Source organism: Phocoena sinus, chromosome 9 (genome assembly GCF_008692025.1).
Source record: "Phocoena sinus isolate mPhoSin1 chromosome 9, mPhoSin1.pri, whole genome shotgun sequence".
Taxonomy (NCBI): Eukaryota; Metazoa; Chordata; class Mammalia; order Artiodactyla; family Phocoenidae; genus Phocoena; species Phocoena sinus.
The window spans coordinates 58,482,907-58,504,073 of record NC_045771.1 but is presented as its reverse complement, the minus strand read 5'-3'; the positions used below and the strand labels follow the sequence as shown (position 1 = coordinate 58,504,073).

General features: G+C 37.5%; 1 protein-coding gene across 1 annotated transcript in view; it reads right to left on the bottom strand.

Annotated features, from left to right (window-relative positions):
* Positions 1 to 211: 211 nt before the first annotated feature.
* CASD1 (CAS1 domain containing 1) overlaps positions 212 to 21,167 on the bottom strand; it is a 74,143-nt gene continuing 53,187 nt past the window's right edge. Inside the window, exons 15-18 of the mRNA XM_032643533.1 lie at positions 20,514 to 20,654; positions 19,918 to 19,995; positions 17,253 to 17,345; positions 212 to 1,638 (exon numbers count right to left, since the gene is read on the bottom strand). Coding sequence (XP_032499424.1) covers positions 1,372 to 1,638; positions 17,253 to 17,345; positions 19,918 to 19,995; positions 20,514 to 20,654 — 579 coding nt within the window. The 3' untranslated portion in view covers positions 212 to 1,371. The remainder of the gene's footprint in view (positions 1,639 to 17,252; positions 17,346 to 19,917; positions 19,996 to 20,513; positions 20,655 to 21,167) is intronic.

Sequence of the window (21,167 nt, the reverse complement as noted above, 5' to 3'; positions counted from 1 at the left end):
AATGTTTTAACTCATGGGCAGAAAAGCAGATTATCCTCTGAAGCACTGATAACTAAATTATTCTTTAACTGTCACAGTGACTTACCCATATATGCTAAGAGATTGAAAAAGTAAATTTAAGTTGAGGAAATGAATTAGACATTTGAACCAATCATTAATGGATCCAGCTTTAAAAAAAAAACAGTTTAATTGATACTTTACAATACAAAAATAAGCATCCACAGAATGTTTATTTACTGTTTAAATTACTCCATATTTTCATATACCGTGAACAAAAAATATCTTACCCCATACACAGTAACAGCAAACAAGTGCAATCTTTCAAACATTAAAATTTATAATCAAATCTGTACAACAGATAAATAAATTTATACCTCTAACAGTTAGCTTGTAACAAAACCAAAAACATACATTGCCCAAGGTCACCGGTTTACTTAAAATTCTACTTATGGTTATACATCTCACACATAACTTGAATCTTTACTACACTGCACAAGTTTAGGTTGATAAATATTTTTTTTAAAATAGGAGGGAGTAATAGGAAATACCAAAATGGTTATAAAGAGCTTCCAAACATTGGAAATAATACACAAAATTAGATGGGGGAAAGCATATTCAATGGATCCACAGGGTAACTGGTATTACACTGGTATAGCTTAAAGAAAGGAAACAGGTGAATGTTTGGACTAGAAAGAAAAAAATGGCCTTTTTATAAAAAGCTACAACAGTATCAATGACAAAACCCTGTCATGGAGCCTAGAACAACTTTGAGACAAAGTGTACAAAGATTTTAGGCTTATATACCTGAAAACCATAGTTAGGAAGAAAACTCATGTCAGGAAACATAACAATCAGAACATGAACACAGAAGACATACTGTTTGTCATTCCACATCATTGCACATATAAGAAAACAATATTGCAGTCTTTCTTGAGTAAGAAAGTTTTCAACGAAATAGGAAGTTCCATGATGAATACAGGTGCATACAATTTTATTACCACAAATTTAGTAAATATCAAAACACTCAGTGGTGTCACTAAGCTAATTATCTGTATTTTTTACTGGAAAGGTAATTATTTCCCTGCCTTCATAGGTTAACTTAAAATCACTTATAAAAGGAAATACAGATCCAGTAGAAAAGACTTTTCACATGCAGTCCTATACAATGCACTCTGCTTCAATTTTCTTCCGTATTTCACATCATATATGTACATTTCCAAAATATACAACCACATATGTTGAACAGATGTCACTGAGCTATCTTCTTGTCACACAAATTTTTATTTACATATACATTTGTATCTTCAGGTAGATGCTGTTCTCCTCCAGGTAGACACAAAGTTAATCTGAAGAGTTTAAGGTTTTAGTATCCTAATGTCTTGATTTATCTTGAACAGATGATAAGATGAGGAGTCCACAAAAAAATGCAGCTATACATGCCAATCTTTTCAACAGAGATGAGTTATCTTTAGGAATAATAATCTGTGCAAGATCATTAGTGATCTGAGAAATTTCATGTGCCACACAAACAAATATGAAAGTGCTGACAATGATGTTGAGCATAGGGTTTCCAGGTATGAGTACCAAGATACCCCTTGTGTCTGCTGCCAGCCATATGTGATACTGACAAATAAATAGCTGAAAGGAAAAATATGGAAGTCAGATATGTTCAGAGGGTCCATGAATACATTACAGATTTTCCTAATTTAAACATATGATAGCATAATTACGTCAGAAGGCTTTTCCAAAACCATTTAATTATGTTTCACTGTTGGCCTTGAAAAGTCTAGTGTCCAGAACTCCTAATTGCTGAAGCACTGCTTCAAAGTCCCCAAGAAATGAACCACCAGGAACCTTATAACTTGAAAAACATTTCTTTGTCAGCTGTCTTCTGCATCATGCAATGATATATGGACTTCTGTATTCAGACGCCAAATAAAGAATTACTGTGTGTGTGTGTGTGTGTGTACACGTCTGTACTACATGTATATTTGTGAATATACTTATGTATATGTGTATATGAATGGGAAATGGCATGTTTTTTAAGATGTCCTCGTGTTTGTTCTGCACCAGACAAATGTCTTGAATTGCATTTGAATGTTTCAAAAGTGTATTTCAACTTCTATGTGAGTATACATATTAGAGGACACAATTAGTACTTTTGATTGTGATTACAAACGTGGTTCTACCATCTCACTGCTTCAAAATATCAAAGATTAGGAAAATGCTTAAGCTACTTCAACAAATATCAACATGCTGAAGAATGCTGAATTCTATACAATCTCTCTTTTAAAGGAGACTTAAAAAATAGGACATTCAGAGACAAGATGGCAGAGCAGAAGGACCTTGCTCTCAGGAGAACATCAAAAAATTAAAAAGACTGGAATCTTCCAAAACAAGATATTCTATTTCCAAAGACATAAAGAAGAAACCATGAGATAGTAGGAGGGGCACTCTCATGATGTGATCAAATCCCATACCACCTGGGTGGGAGGACCACAAACTGGAGAATAATTGTATCACAGAAGTTTTCCCACAGGAGTGAGAGCTCTGAGCTCCACACCATGCCTAGGGGTTCAGCATTGGGAGGAGGAGCCAAGCGGCTTTGAAGGCCAGTGGGGCTCAACTGCAGGAGCTCCACAGGATTGGGGGCAACAGAGACTTCACTCTTGGAGGATGCACACCAAGACCCAGGGCAAAAGCAGAGACTCCACAGGAGCCTGGGCCAGAATTACCTGCTGGTCTTGGAAGGTCTCCTGGGGAGGTGGCAGGCATAGCAGGGACCTACGTGAACTTTGGCTAGAGGCAGACATCTTGGGTCCTTTGACTAAGACCTGGTTGCACCCAACTGCCTATAAGCTCCAGGGCTGGAACACCTCAGGCCAAAAACCAAAAGGGCAGGAACACAGCCCCACCCACCAGCAGCCAGGCTGCCTAAAGACTTCTTGAGCCCACAGCCACCTCTAGACACGCCCCTTGACATGGCCCTGCCCACAAGAGGGCCAAGACCTGGCTCCACCCACCAAAGGAAGGCACTGGCCTCGCCCCCGCCAGGAAGCCTGCACAAGCATCTAGACTGGACTAACCCACCAGAGGGGAGACACCAGAAGCAAGAAAACTATGATCCAGCAGCCTGTGGAACTGAGTCTGAAAACAGGTCAGAACTACCCTGGGACCAGCTGGTCCCTGGCCCTTGGGTGACGAGAGGGGAGTGTAGTGCTGGGACATACAGGACATCCCCTATAGAGGGCCACTTCTCCAAGGTCAAGAAACATAACTAAACTACAACATATATAAAAACACAAATAGGAAATTAAAATGAGATGGCAAAGGAATATGTTCCAGATGAAGGAACAAGATAAAAATAACAACTAAGTGAAGTAGCCATAACCAGTCTACCCAAGAAAGAGTTCAGAGTAGTAATGGTAAAGACGATCCAATAACTTGGGAAAAGAATGATGTACAGAGTGAGAAGTTACAAGAAGTTTTTAGCAAAGAGTTAGAAAGTATAAAGAACAACCAAACAGAATCGAAGAATACAGTAACTGCAATGAAAAATACACTAGAAGGAATCAATAGTACAATAAATGAGGCAGAGGAATGAATCAGTGAGCTGGAAGACAGAGTGGTGGAAATTATTGCCATGGAACAAAATAAGAATAAAATGAGTACAGTTTAAGAAACCTCTGGGACAATGTCAAACACACCAACATTTGCATTAGAGGGGTCCCAGAAGGAGAAGAGGGAGAGAAAGGACCTGAGATAATACTTGAAGAGATAATAGCTGAAAAATTCCCAACATGGGAAAGGAAACAGTCACCCAAGTCCAGGAAATTCACAGACCCATACAGGATTAACCCAAGGAGGAACATGGTGAGACAACAGTAATCAAATTGACAAAAATTAAATATAATGAAAAAATATTAAAAAAAAAAAAAGGAAAAAGCAACAAATAACATACAAGGGAATCCCTGCAGGAGTATCAGCTGATTTTTCAGCAGAAACTCTAGGCCAGAAGGGAGTGGCACAATATAAAGTGATGAAAGGGAAAAACATACAATGAAAATTACTCTACCGAGCAAGGCCCTCGGTTCAAATTAGATGGAGAAATCAAAAGCTCCACAGACAAGCAAAAGTAAAAGAATTCAGCACCACCAAACCGGCTTTACAACAAATGCTAAAAGAACTTCTCTCGGCAGAAAAGGCCACAACTAAAACAAGAACATCATGAAATGGGAAAGCTCAGCAGTAAAGGCAAACATACAGGAAATCATCTACACACGAACATGATATCTAAACCAGTAACTGTGAGAGAAGGAAACTACAGAAAAGTAATGCAGGATATTTGAAATTCATTTGATATTACGATATCAGAAACTTAAACAATCATGTATAGACCGGTATATCAAAACCTCATGGTAACCACAAACCAAAAAGCCATAATAGATATACACACAAAGAAATCCAAACATAACACTATAAAAATAGTCATCAAATCACAAGAGAACAAATGAGGAAAGGAAGAAAAAAGACCTACAAAAACAAATCCAAAACAACAAACATAATGGCAAGAAGGACATACATACTGATAATTACCTTAAATGTAAGCAGAGTAATTGCTCCAAACAAAGACACAGATTGGCTGAATGGATGCAAACACAAGACCAGTATATATGCTGTCTATAAGAGACCCATGTCAGACCTAGAGACACATACAACTGAAAGTGAGGGGATGGAAAAAGGTTTTCCATACAAATGGGAATCAATAGCAATACTCATATCAGACAAAAGAGACTTTAAAATACTGTTACAAGAGACAAAGAAGGACACTACAGAATGATCAAGGGATCAATCCAGGAAGAAGACAGAACAACTGTAATATGCACCCAACACAGGAGCACCTCAATGTACAAGGCAAAACGTTAACAGACATAAAAGGAGAAATTGACAGTAACACAAAAACAGTGGGAGACTTTAACACCCCACTTACATCAATGGACAGGTCATCCAGACAGAAAATCAATAAGGAAACACAGGCCTTAAATGACACATTAGCCCAGAAGGACTTAAATGCTATTTATAGGGTGTGCCAATCAAAAGAGCAGTAGGATACACATTCTTTTCAAGTGCACATGGCATGGAACATTCTCCAGCATAGATCACATGCTGGACCACAAAGCAAGCCTGGGTAAATTTACAAAAACTGAAATCATATCAAGCATCTTTACTGACCACAACACTATGAGATGAGAAAATCAATTACAGGAAAAATGCTGTAAAAAACACAAACATGTGGAGGCTGAACAATATGGTACTAAACAACCAATGGATCACTGAAGAAATCAAAGAGGAAATAAATACCTAGAGGCAAATGAAAAATGAAAACACAACAATCCAAAACCTGTGGGAGGCAGACAAAGCAGTTCTAAGAGGGAAGTTTATAGGAATACAATCTTACCTCAGGAAACAAGAAAAATCTCAAACAACCTAACTTTACACTTGAAGCAACTAGAGAAAGAACAAAACAAAACCCAAAGTTAGAAGAAAGAAAGAAATCATAAAGATCAGAGCAGAAATAAATGAAATAGAGATGAAGAAAACAATAGAAAAAATCAATGACATAGAAGCTGGTTCTTTAAAAAGATAAACAAAATTGATAAACCTTTAGCTAGACTCACCAAGAAAAAAGGGAGGGCTCAAATCAATAAAATTAGAAATGAGAAAGGAGAAGTTACAATGGACATCACAGAAATACAAAAGATCAGAAGAGACTACTACAAATAACTATATGCCAATAAAATGGACCACCTAGAAGAAATGGACAAATTCTTAGAAAGGTACAATTTCCTAAAACTGAACCAGGAAGAAATGGAAAATATGAACAGACAAATCACAAGCACTGAAGTTGAAACTGTGATTTAAAAATTCTCAACAAACAGAAGTCCAAGACCAGGTGGCTTCACAGAATTCTAGCAAACATTTAACACCTATCCTTCTGAAACTATTCCAAAAAAATTGCAGAGGAAGGAACACTTCCAAACTCATTCTATGAGGCTACCATCACCCTGATACCAAAACCAGACAAAGGCACCACAAAAAAAGAAAATTACAGGCCAACACAAGTGATGAACAAAGACAAAAAAATACTCAACAAAATACTACCAAATCAAATCCAGCAATACATTAAAAGGATCACAGAATCATGATCAGGTTGGGATTTATATCAGGGAGGCGAGGAGTCTTTGATATCCGTAAATCAATCAGTATGATATACCACATTAACAAATTGAAAAATAAAAACCATATGATCATCTCAGTAGGTGCAGAAACAGCTTTTGATAAAATTCACCATCCATTTATGATTAAAAAACTCTCCAGAAAGGGGGCATAGAGGAAATCTATCTCAACATAATAAAAGCCATATATGACAAACCCACAGCTAACCTCATTTGCAAAGGTGAAAAGCTGAAAGCATTTCCTGTAAGATCAGAAACAAGAAAAGGATGTCCACTATCAGTACTTTTATTCAACATAGTTTGGACGTTCTAGCCACGGCAATGAGAAGAAAAAGAAATAAAGGGATCCAAATTGGTAAAGAAGAAGTAAAGCTGTCCCTGTTCGGGGAGGACATGAGAGTATACATAGAAAATCCTAAAGATGCTACCAGAAAACTACTAGAGCTCAGCCATGAATTCAGTAAAGTTGCAGGATACAAAATTAATACACAGAAATCTCTTGCATTCCTATGCTCTAACAACAAAAGATCAGAAAGAGAAATTAAGGAAACTATCCCATTTACTACTGCAACAAAAAGAATAAAATAGCTAGGAATAAACCAACCTAGGGAGGCAAAACATCTGTATTTTGAAAACTATAAGATGCTGATGAAAGAAATTGAAGATGACACACACAGAAAGATACACTGTGTTCTTGGATTAGAAGAATCAATATTGTTAAAATGCCTATACTACCCAAGGTAATCTACAGATTCGATGCAATACCTATCAAGTTACCAATGGCATGTTTTGCAGATCTAGGACAAAAAAATGTTAAAATTTGTATGGAAACACAAAGGACCCCAAATAGCCAAAGCAATCTTGAGAAAGAAAATGGAGCTGGAGGAATCAGGATCCCTGACTTCAGACTATACTATAATGCTACAGTCATAAAAACAGTATGGTACTGGCACAAAAACAGAAATACAGATCAAATGGAACAGGATAAAAATCCCAGAAATAAACCCACACACCTATGGTAAATTAATCTACAACAAAGGAGGCAAGAATATACAATGGAGAAAAGACAGTCTCTTCAGTAAGTGGTGCTGGGAAAACTGGACAGCTACATGTAAAAGAATGATATTAAAACATTCTCTAACATCACGTACAAAAACAAACCCAAAATGGATTAAAGACCTAAATGTAAGACCGCATACTATAAAACTCTTAGTGGAAAATATAGGCAGGACACTGTTTGACATATATCACAGCAAGATCTTTTTGGATCTGTCTCCTAGAGTAATGGAAATAAAAATAAACAAATGAGACTGAATTAAATAAATGCTTTTACACAGCAAAGGAAACCATACACCAAATGAAAAGACAACCTGTAGAATTGGAGAAAATATTTGCAAACAATGTGACTGACAAGTGATTAATCTCCAAAATATACAGCTAGCTCATACAGCTCAATATCAAAAAAACAAAGAATGACTTCTCTAACATGGGAAACAGTCACCCAAGTCCAGGAAGCGCAGAGAGACCTGTACAGGATAAACCCAAGGGGGAACACTGCAAGACAAATATTAATCAAACTAACAAATATTAAATACAAAGAAAAAATTTTAAAAGCAACAAAGGAAAAGCAATAAATAATATACAAAGGCATCCCTATAAGGTTATCAGCTGATTTTTCGGCAGAAACTCTGCAGGCCAGAAGGGAGTGGCATGATATATTTAACGTGATGAAAGGGAAACATCTACAACCAAGAATACTCTACCTAGCAAGGCCCTCATTCAGATTTGACGGAGAAATCGAAAGCTTTACAGACAAGCAAAAGCTAAGAGAATTCAGCATCACCAGACCAGCTTTACAACAAATGCTAAAGGAGCTTCTCAAGGCAGAAAACATAAGAGAAAAAATGAGGAAGGGAAGAAAAAAGACCAATTAGAACAAACCCAAAACAATTAAGAAAATGGAAATAGGAATGTACATATCATTATCAATAATTACCTTAAATGTAAAATAATTAAATCAATTATTACCTCAAATGTAAATGGATTAAATGCTCCAACCAAAAGACATAGAGTGGTGGAATGCATACAAAAACAAGACCCATACATATGCTACCTACAAGAGACCCACTTCAGACCTAAGGACACATACAGACTGAAAGTAAGGAGATGGAAAAAGATATGCAAATGGAAATCAAAAGAAAGCTGGAGTAGCAATACTCATATCAAAGTAGACTTTAAAGACAGTTACAAGAGACAAGGAAGGACACTACATAATGATCAAGGGATCAAGCCAAGAAGAAGATAGAACAATTCTAAATATATATGTACCCAGTATAGGACCCCTCAATATGTAAGGCAAATGCTATCAGCCATAAAAGGGGAAAATGACAGTAACACAATAATAGTGGGGGACTTTAACACCCCACTTACACCAATGGACAGATTATCCAAACAGAAAATTAATAAGGAAACACGAACCTTAAATGACACATTAGACCAGATAAATGTAATTGATATTTATAGAACATTCCATCCGAAAGCAGCAGAATACACTTCCTTCTCAAGTGCTCATGGAATATTCTCCAGGGCAGATCATATCTTGGGTCACAAATCAAGCCTTGGTAAATTTAAGAAAACTGAAGTCATATCAAGCAACTGTTCTGACCACAATGCTATGAAATTAGAAATCAATTATAGGAAAAAAACTGTAAAAAACACAAACACATGGAGGCTAAAGAATGTTACTAAATAACCAATGGATCACTGAAGAAACCAAAGAGGAAATCAAAAAATACCTAAAGACAAATGAGAACGGAAAAAGACGATCCAAAGCCTATGGGATGCAGCAGTTCTAAGAGGGACGTTTAAAGCAATAGTCTTACCTCAAGAATCAAGAAAAATCTCAAACAACCTAACCTTACACCTAAAGCAATTAGAGAAAGAAGAACAAACAAAACCCAAAGTTAGCAGAAGGAAAGAAATCATAAAGATCAGAGCAGAAATAAGTGAAATAGAGACAAAGAAAACAATAGCAAAAATCAATGAAAGTAAAAGCTGGTTCTTTGAGAAGATAAACAAAATTGATAAACTTTTAGCCAGACTCATCAAGAAAAAACAGGAGAGTACTCAAATCAGTAAAGTTGGAAATGAAAAAGGAGAAATGACAACAGACACCACAGAAATACAAAGGTTCATAAGAGACTACTAAAAGCAACTATACGTCAATAAAATGGACAACCTAGAAGAAATGGAAAAATTATTAGAAAGGTACAACCTTTGAAGACTGAACCAGGAAGAAATAGAAAATATGAACAGACCAATCACAAGCACTGAAAATGTAACTGTGATTAAAAATCTTCCAACAAACAGAAGTCCAGGACCAGATGGCTTCACAGAATTCTAGCAAACATTTAGAGAAGACTTAATATCTATCCTTCTAAAACTCTTCCAAAAAATCACAGAGGAAGGTACACTCCCAAGCTCATTCTATGAGGCCACCATCACCCTGATACCAAAACCAGAAAAAGATATAACAAAAAGAGAAAATTACAGACCAATATCGCTGATGAACGTAGACACAAAAATCCTCAATAAAATACTAGCAAACAGAATGCAACAACACATTAAAAGAAACATACCATGATCAAGTAGGATTTATCCCAGGGATGCAAAGACTTTTCAATATCTGCAAATCACTGTGATACACCACATCAACAAACTTAGGAATAAAAACCATATGATCATCTCAATAGATACAGAAAAAGCTTCTGACAAAATTTAACACTGATTTATGATAAAAAACTCTACAGAAAGTCAGCATAGAGGGAAACTACCTCAACATAATAAAGGCCATATATGACAAACCCAAAGCAAACATCATTCTCAATGGTGAAAAACTGAAAGAATTTCCTCTAAGATCAGGAATAAGACAAGGATGTCCACTCTCACCACTATTACTCAACATAGTTTTGGAAGTCCTAGCCATGGCAATCAGAGAAGAAAAAGAAATAAAAGGAATGCAAATTAGAAAAGAAGTAAAACTGTCACTGTTTGCAGACGACATGATACTACTATACATAGAAAAACCTAAAGATGCTACCAGAAAACTACTAGAGATCATCAATAAATCTGGTAAAATTGCAGGATGCAAAATTAATACACAGAAATCTGCTGCATTCTGATACACTAACAATGGAAGATCATCAAGAGAAATCAAGGAAACAATCCCATTTACCATTGCATCAAAAAGAATAAAATAGGGCTTCCCCAGTGGCGCAGTGGTTGAGAGTCCGCCTGCCAATGCAGGTTCGTGCCCCAGTCTGGGAAGATCCCACATGCCACGGAGTGGCTGGGCCCGTGAGCCATGGCCACTGAGCCTGCACGTCCAGAGCCTGTGCTCCGCAACGGGAGAGGCCACAACAGTGAGAGGCCCATGTACCGCAAAAAAAAAAAAAAAAGAATAAAATATCTAGAAACAAACCTACCCAAGGAGGTAAAAGATCTGCACTTCGAAAACTCTAAGATACTGATGAAAGAAATCAAAGATGACACAAACAGATGGAGATATACCATATTCTTGGATTGGAAGAACAGATATTGTGAAAATGACTATACTACCCAAAGGAATCTACAGATTCAATGCAATTCCTATCAAATCACCAATGGCATTTTTCACAGAATTAGAACAAATTTTACAATTTGTATGGAAACACAAAAGAACCCAAATAGCGAAAGCAATCTTGAAAAAGAAAAATGGAACTGGAGGAATCAGGCTCTGTGACTTCAGACTATACTACAAAGCTACAGTAATCAAAACGGTATGATAGGGCTTCCCTGGTGGCGCAGTGGTTAAGAATCCACCTGCCAATGCAGGGGACGTGGGTTTGAGCCCTGGTCCAGGAAGATCCCACATGCTGCAGAGCAACTAAGCCTGTGCGCCACAACAACTGAGCCTGCGTGCCACAACTACTGAAGCCTGTGTGCCTAGAGCCTGTGCTCCACAACAAGAGAAGACACCGCAACAAGAAGCTGATGCACTGCAACAGAGTGGCCCCCGCTCGCCACAACTAGAGAAAGCCCATGCATAGCAACAAAAAAAAACAGTATGACAGTGGCACAAAAATAGAAATATAGATCAATGGAACAGGATCGACAGTCCAGAGATAAACCCACATACCTATGGTCACCTAATCTATGACAAACGAGGCAAGAATATACAATGGAGAAAAGAGAGCCTCTTCAATAGGTGGTGCTGAGAAAACTGAACGGCTACATGTAAAAGAATGAAATTAGAACACTCCCTAACACCATACACAAAAATAAACTCAAGATGGATTAAAGACCTAAATGTAAGACCACATACTATAAAACTCTTAGAGGAAAACATAGGGAGAACACTCTTTGACATAAATTGCAGCAAGATCTTTTTGACCCACCTCCTAGAGTAATTAAAATAACACCAAAAATAAACAAATGGGACCTAAAGAAACTTAAAAGCTTTTGCACAGCAAAGGAAACCATAAACAAAATAAAAAGACTACCAACAGACTGGGAGAAAATATTTGCAAATGAAGCAACCAACAAGGGATTAATCTCCAAAATATACCAACAGCTCATGGAGCTCAATATCAGAAAAACAGACAATCCAATCAAAATATGGGCAGAAGATCTAAATACACATTTCGTCAAAAAAGACATACAGATGGCTAAAAAGCACATGAAAAGATGCTCAACATCATTCATTATTAAAGACCATCATCAAACAATCTATAAACAATAAATGCTTGGAAAGGGTGTGGAGAAAAGGTAACCCTCCTACTCTGTTGGTGGGAATGTAAGCTGGTACAGCCACTATGGAGAACAGTATGAAGGTTCCTTAAAAAACTAAAAGTAGGGCTACCATATGATCGATCCAGCAATCCCACTCCTGGGCATATATCTGCAGAAAACCATAATTCAAAAAGATACATGCACCCCAAGGTTCACTGCAGCACTATTTAGAACAGGCAGGACATGGAAGCAACCTAAATGTCCATCAACAGAGGAATGGATAAAGAAGATGTGGTACATATATACAATGGAATATTACTCAGCCATGAAAAAGAATGAAATAATGCCACTTGCTGCAACATGGATGGACCTAGAGACTGTCATACAGAGTGAAGTAAGTCAGACAAAGACAAATATATGATATCGCTTATATGTGGAATCTAAAAAAAAGGGTACAAATGAACTTAATCTACAAAACGGAAATAGAGTTACAGATGTAGAAAACAAACTTATAGTTACCAGGGGCAAGGGAGGCATAGGGATAAATTGGAAGATTGGTGTTGACATACACACACTACTATATATAAAATAGGTAACTGATAAAGACCTACTGTATAGCACAGGGAACTCTACTCAATACTCTGTAATGGCCTGTATAGAAAAAGAATCTAAAAAAGAGTGGATATATGTATAACTGATTCACTTTGCTGTACCCCTGAAACTAACAAAACATTGTAAATCAAATATACTGCAATAAAAAAAAAACAACCCATAAATGACCCAATGAAAAAATGGGAAGAAGATCTAAATAGATGTTTCTCCAAAGAAGACTTACAGATGGCCAAAAAGCATATGAGAAGATGCTTAACATCACAATTAGAGAAATGCAAATCAAAACTGCAATGAGGTAGACCTGGGGAGAGGACTGGGGTTGGCTGCACGGAGACAGCCTGAAGGGGCTGGAGTGTGGTACGGCTGCAGTAGTGGGTGTTCGAGGAAGATGCTTGGGCCTGCCATAGAAACAAAGGGCTATTGTTCAGTGGTGCGTGAAGGATGGGGCCACCATAGCAGCTCATGTGCTGGCCCCTGCCTCACCTTATTGGCCTCCAGGAGAGTGTGCCTCAGCTGCCGCTGCCTTGGCAGGCTCCCACACCAACCGCCACCTTGGCAGGCCCTGGGAGGAGATGTCATTGTGTTGCCCACAAGCAGAGGTGGGGCTAAAACCACAGCTGAGCCTCAGGGGCCATGCAACTCAGAAAGCAGGGCTGAAATCTCTCCCCATGGCTGTGTGAGCCATGGATTAACACCTCTGCCGCTGGCTTTGTAAATTCAGTGCCTGCAGGACATCTGAACAGATAACAGGTGCCCTGTGGCTGGGAGGTATCTGGCCTTAGCAGCTGTAGGCTTTGTGGGTGTGTGTGCATGAGGGCTTGGCCAGGCCAGGGTGTGAACTGCCTCTGTAGCTCCCACAGTGGATTCATATGTGCGAGTACTGTGGTCCTGGGACCTAACTTCAGTCAATCTGCACTGGTGGCCTTGTGAAAACAACACCTGTGGGACACCAGGGCTGATTGCTCGTATTCCCAGCATTGAGGAGGGGCCAAGGGCAGCACCAACAACAGTTTACTCTGTGAGCCTGTACAGTAGGTGAAAGGTAACACAACAGAGCACATTCACTGGTGAACAGCTCCAGCAGCCGTGGAGGAAAACTCAGTGGCTCCTGTCCCAGTGGGAGTGCTCCAATCCTGACTATCTTGCACTGTAGCTCAGAAATGCAGGTCAGAAAAGGATCTGGGAGCGTCTACTCCCAACAACTAGGGAGTAGACCTTGTCCCAAACAGGGCTGTAGCAACCACAGAGCAAAGAGGAGGCCCACTGAATATCCAGTGCAGGCTCTGGTCACCACAACATCAGTCACACCTCCTGTCAAAGGGATAATGGCCAGCATACACTGAGGAAAGAGACAGCAGGCATCCACACTGAAAAGAGCCCTTGTACCAAAAAATATTAAACCCATGCAGGCTACAAAGGGATGTTCCCACATAAAAACAGCCCTCCAAGACCACAGCATATAATTGTTTCTCCTAAACTCATAGAGCAAGAGAAATATATGTAAAATGAAGAAGCAGAGGAACCACTCCCAATTAAAAGATCAAGAGAATTCCCTTGAAAGAACAAGCAATAAAATAGACCTCTTCATGTAAACACACTCTGAGTTCAAAAAGGAGATAATGAAAATACTGAAGGAATTAAGAAAGGCTACCAACAGAAATGCAGAGTACTGTAAAAAGGAATTAGAAACTAAAAGGAGGAGACAAGACAAATTAGAAAATTCATTTGCAGAGACAAAAGCTGAGCTAAAGGCAATGAAGGGCAGAATGAATAATGCAGAAGACAGAATAAGTGATCTGGAAGACAGAATAATGGAAATCACCCAATTAGAACAGCAGACAGAAAGCCAAATGAAAAAAAATGAAAGCAATATAAGAGACCTATGGGATAATATAAAGCATGCCAATCCACACATAATAGGGATCCCAGAAGGAGAAGAAAGAGAAAAGGGGATTGAAAATGTATTTGTATTGAATGTATTCTGAAATTTTTCAGAAATTATGGCTGAAGATTTCCCAAACGGAAAGAAGGAAGCAGATATCCAGGTACAGGAACACAAACAGTCCCGAACAAGATAAACCCAAACAGACCTACACCAAGACATATAATTAAAACGGCAAAAGTTAAAGAAAGCATTCTAAAGGCAGTTAAGAGAAAAACAAAGAGTTAATTACAAGGGAACACCCAAAAGGCTATCAGCTGATTTCTCTGCAGAAATGTTGCAGGCCAGAAGGGAGTGGCAAGGTATATTGAAAGTCCTGAAAGGGAAAAATCTGCAACCTAGGATATTCTACCCAGCAAGATCATCATTTAGAATAAAAGGAGAGAGAAAGAATTTCTCACACAAGCAAAAACTAAAAGAATACAGCAATACTATACCTATCCTAAAGGAAATATTGAAAGGTCTTCTCTAAATGGAAAAGAAGTAAGAATCTATAGGAAAGAAATAATCACAATTGGAAAGTAAATCTCTTAAATAAGCCTGTACACAGATTTAAAAAAAAATTTCTGAGAAAGCGATGATAACCACAATGAGCAGCAAAAGGATGAACATGAAGATGTAAGAGAGAACATCAAAATCATAAAATGTGGTGGAGGACAGTAAGAAAATGTAGACTTTTTTTTTAATTATGTGTTTGAGCCTATATGGCTACCTGTCTAAAGCATGTAGATACAGGAAGGGGTTAACATACTTGAGAAACAGCACAACAGCAAATCAAAAACATACAACAGATTCAGAAAAAACAAAAAGAAGAGAACATAAGTATACAAAAGAAAACCATCAAACCACAAAAGGAAAAACAAAAAGAAAGGGACAAAGAAGAAATGTAAAACCAACAAGAAAACAAAGTTTAAAATGGCAATAAATATGTATCTATCAATAATTACCTTAAATGTTAATGGACTAAATGCTCTAATCAAGACACAGAGTGGCAGATTGGATAAAAAAAGAAGCCTACAATATGCTGTCTACAAGAGACCCACTCTTGGGCAAAGGACACTCACAGACTGAAAGTGAGGGGATGGAAAAAGATAAGCAAACAGAAATGAGAAGAGAGCAGGGGTTGCAATACTCATGAGACAAAATAGGCTTTAAAACAAAGGACATAAAGATAAAGGACAGCATATAATGATAAAAGGATCAAGGAGAGGATATTACACTTGTCATATATGCACCCAATATAGGAGCACTCAAATACATAAAACAGATACTAACAGACATAAAGGGAGAAATCGAAGGGAATACAATAATAGTAGGAGACTTTAATACCCCACGCATATCAATGGACAGATATTCGAGACAAAAAATCAATAAGGCAACAGAGATCCTAAGTGATAACAACAGTTAGACTTAATTGATATTTTCAGGACATTACATCCCCAAAAAGCAGACTACACATTCTTTTCAAGGGCCCATATGATCCTGCAAGCCTATATCTGCAGAAAACCAGAGAATATACACCCACCCCAAAGTTCATTGCAGCACTGTTTACAATAGCCAAGACATGGAAGCAACCTAAATGTCCGTCAACAGGTGAATGGATAAGAAGGTGCAGTGTGTGTGTGTGTGTGTGTATGTGTATAGTGGAATATTAGTCATAAAAAAGGATAAAATAATGCCATATGCAGCAACATGGATGGACCTAGAGATTATTATACTAAGTAGAGTAAGCCAGACAGAGAAAGACAAGCATCATATATCACTTATATGTGGAATCTTAAAAAAAAAAAAAAAAACTTATTTTCAAAACAGAAAGAGACTCACAGATATAGAAAACAAACTTATGGTTACCAAAAGGGAAAGGGGGTCGAGTGATAAATTAGGAGGTTGGGATTAGGATTAACACACTACTATATATAAAATAGATAACCAACAAGGACCTACTAAATAGCAAAAGGAGCTATACTAAATATTTTGTAATAACCTATAAGGGAAGAAAATCTGAAAAAGAATGTGTGTGTGTGTATAACAATCGCAGAGAAATTTCCCCAATTTTAAAGACAACTTAATAAATATCGTAACTCTAAAATGTATCTTTTATGATTACAGTATGAATTCTGTTTTAAAATGTTCTGTTTCAAATAATAAAACTCAGAATACTCAGAATGTATTTCATAACCTACTTTAAACGGATTCTGTAGATAATTTCGTATTAGGTATTGCACACAAAACAATGAGTTTAAAAATTTTCCCCAAACTTCCAATTGTAAGAGTGAATTTTTTTATAAGCATCAATAAACTAAATTCCAGTACTATAATATTTAATTATGAATGAACAAATCAAAATCCTCTCAACTTGATTTCATTTATGTCTATTTACAAATTTCATTTATATCTATTTCATTTTTTTTCTCTTCTGATCTCAGCATCTTGTTGTACTTGAAAGCTTAAGACAATGTAAAGAATATTTCAAAGTCATCTATGTCTAGCCATTTAAATAAGGCTTTAAATAATGTAACGTCTAGCCATTACATTCTATAATACTGCTGTTGAAGTTCTAAATCTTTCCTATAATTTCATAAATAACTTTGATTAAAAAAAAGTCAGACTTACACACCTATATACTCATTCACATACACACCTGCATATAACACTTGGTTGTGTAAGACAGACCAAAATATTAATGTACCAACCTCTAATGAAATTTTTCCAAACCAAGCAAAAAATGAACTGTAAACTGAACGGGCATATCCAGGGATATTCCTTATTAGGATGAAGGCTAAAATCTAAAGAAAAAACACAGAGGCAAATATTAATAATCCGCTTATTAAAATAATTTTGCTTTCTTTCAAGTAATAACTTTGTTATTGAACTTGATACATTGACACAATGGTTTTCTTCAACAGATAAATGTTTTTTTTTCAAGTTATTATTTTCTTTTTTTGCAGTACACGGGCCTCTCACTGTTGGGGCCCCTCCCGTTGAGGAGCACAGGCTCCGGACGTGCAGGCTCAGTGGCCATGGCTCATGGGCCCAGCCGCTCCGCGGCATGTGGGATCCCCCCGGACTGGGGCACGAACCCGTGTCCCCTGCATCGGCAGGTGGACTCAACCACTGCACCACCGGGGAAGCCCCTCAAGTTATTTTTGATCCAGAGTCTACTCTAACTGGATTTCTCAGCATGTGGTCTGTATACTGCAAACAAGTGCAGGTTTTACATAGTACATGGCTGAACAGTTTTATTTTATGTATATTAGAAAAAACATAAACTCATCTTGAAGCCCTTTGTGTAGAAAGAAATGATGTATTTATGTAGCAAAACTTAATAAAATTCCATAATACAATTTTGTACTAATGTACTAATCCATAATGTATTTGCTTATTTAGGAGCCGCCCACCCCCATCTTTTTGCTCTCTTCAAAAGTCTCCTTCTACTGGCAGCAATGTAAACGTGGGAAAAAAATAACTAAGGAAAGATGAGCATGTGAAGTGGAGTGACTAGCAGAAAAGGTGGTAAGGCTCAGGAGTGCTTGTGTTAGTGTTATTCTATGTGCAGTCACTCTCTTCCTTAGCTCCCCTTATACTGTTCGGTATTAGTGCACTGTTAGTGGAACAACCCCCTTCCTTTCACGTCATTACAAAAATGACATCAGATATGATATACAAAGTGTTATATCTGGTTGTCTGCAGAAGTCATGAAAGTGTTATATGAATATAGTACAATGTTTAAAATGTCATTATCAATTGTGTTTGGAAAGTCTGTCATATGCTTGGTTCTACTGACTATATAGAGGTTTAAGAGGGATAAAATAGTTTCTTCATTGAAGAGAACTTGAAACCTAAAACAAGATCCTCCAGAAATCCTGTTTCTCTTTGTTGAACTACTCATTTTTTAGGCCTCGGCTTAGACATACTTTTTCCAAGAACCCTGCTCTGGTATCAAGATGGGTTAGGAAGAAATCCCATGTGTTTCCAAAGTATCCTGTACTTGACCATCACTACACTAATCACAATACCCTATGATTACCTGCAACCAGAGGTATCTCTGTAAAAGGTAAATCTGATTTGGGTTGCCCCTAGCCTCTGCCCACCTCCCAGGCACTGTGACATACTCCTCTCGACCCTGGGTCTCTTGAGCTCTAGCCCCAATGGCCTTCATTAAGTTTCTTGAATGTGAATATGCTCTTTTCTACCACAGGGCCTAAGTTCTCACTGCCTGCCTTCATTCCTCCATTCTCAGCTTAATTTTATAAGGGAAATCATCTCTGAACCCTAACTACCTTCACTCCAACTCCAACTAGGTCATATCCTGTATTATATTCCCTTGTAGCATCATGTACTTCTATTTATAATTACGTGGTGATTATATGATTACTATCTCTAACAGAAGAATACAGGCTCTGTGAGGGTAGGGACCATGTCTGATTTGGTCACCACTATATCCCCCAGCATAATATCTAGCACATAGTAAGTATCAAATATTTGTTAAATGAATTTAAAAAATTGTTAAATGGGGCTTCCCTGGTGGCGCAGTGGTTGACAGTCCGTCTGCCGATGCAGGGGACACGAGTTCGTGCCCCGGTCCGGGAAGATCCCACATGCCGCAGAGCAGCTGGGCCCGTGAGCCATGGCCACTGAGCCTGCGCGTCCGGAGCCTGTGCTCCGCAACGGGAGAGGCCACAACAGTGAGAGGCCCACGTACCGCAAAAAAAAAAAAAAAATTGAATGAATGAATGAATGTTTACTGATCCATATCTCTATTAGACTGTAAGTTCTGTGAGGGCAGGAGCTACATGTACTTTTTACATGTAGCATGGTTCTTTTTTTTTTTTTTTTTTTTTTTTTTTTTTTGCGGTACGTGGGTCTCTCACTGTTGTGGCCTCTCCCGTTGCGGAGCACAGGCTCCGGACGCGCAGGCTCAGTGGCCATGGCTCACGGGCCCAGCCGCTTGCCGGACCGGGTCACGAACCCGTGTCCCTTGCATCGGCAGGCGGACTCTCAACCACTGCACCACCAAGGAAGCCCCAGTAGCATGGTTCTTAACACGTAGTCTCATAGTTTTTAATGATCTTCTAAGTAAAAAAGTAAATGAGAAATTTGAATAAATAAATGATGAAAAAGCAAACAGGAGAAAAGAATTAACATTTTCTGAGTGCTTATTAAGCAACAGACACTGATCATTTCCATACATTTAATAACCACCCTTTAAAAGAGATTTTAATATCTCTGTTACAGTAGAGGAAGGTAGGCCTTAGGAAAATTAAGTAATATACCTACATTTAATAGAGTTTAATCTCAAATCTCGCTGCCTCTAAAGACTCTATTCTTATCAAAATTTCTCTAAATAAAGATAATTACCTGTACCACAGAAACAGATGGGTGGAGTTCATTGCACTCTGCTTTGTTTTTACAACTGCTAGCCCAGATGGAATAGGTCTAAAATAAAAAATATATGCATCAGTTCACAAAAATATATATGCCTTAAAGAGGCAGCACTCAACTTTAAAAACAGTTTTATTTATAACATTATACTTCATTATGTTATTAAAAAAGCTTCAGTAAAAACTGTCCACAGGTTTGCTCATCACTCTTTTTGGTGTGCTCAAATATCAGAAAGTAGAAAGAGGGGAACATAAGTCTGTGATTTTCTGGAAGTAGTGATCATAAGGCAGTGATGGCTCTTCCTGTCAAACACCTTATGTTATATTTTTTCCCAAACTTATTACAACTTTTAAAATTCTATTTCACTGAGTTCTCAGTTATTCTTCATATTTAACATATATATATTTATATTCTCTTTAGAATTTATGTTCAATTAAAAAATAAGGAGAAAAAGAATTTCAAAAGTAAAGATTTTATTTACTAAAAACAAATGATTAAACTCCTATCTCTTAGAAGTTAATTTTCTGTACCATGGATTCTGGAAATTTAGAAAATTACATTTTGAAACTTACCAAGAAAGAAACTACTGAAATAAATAATAGAAAATTTGAAACTTTGTTTGAAAAAAGAGGTTCACCCTTTCCTTCAGAAAGTACTTGGCGCTTCTGTAAAGCCAGATAAATGAAAGCAAACAACATTCCATGAAAGACTACCTAAAAAATAAGGAGAGAAAACCTGTTTTAAACAGCTACTTTTCAATAAATAGCAAATGTAATTGGTAAAGGAGAACAGTATGTATAAAAGTATGTAGGTAAAAAGCTTAAAGGTCCAAAGTTTCTATGAAGAACTTAAACTTCAAGAAATGAAGTCAACGATTGTTGGAAACAATTTGCAATAGACAAGCAAACATCTCTTGCAATGACACAGATAAGCTGGTTTACTCCAAGCAGTCTCAGCAGCAAGTGAAGAAATAAAGACAATTTATATATCCGGAGAAAACCATAATTCGAAAAGATACATGCACCCCAACGTTCACTGCAGCATTATTTACAATAGCCAGGACATGGAAGCAACCATCAATGGGTGAATGGATAATGAAGACGTGGTACATATATACTGTGGAATATTACCCAGCCATAAAAAAAGAACAAAATAATGCCACTTGCAGCAACATAGATGGACGTAGAGATTGTCATACTGATTGAACTAAGTCAGACACAGAAAGA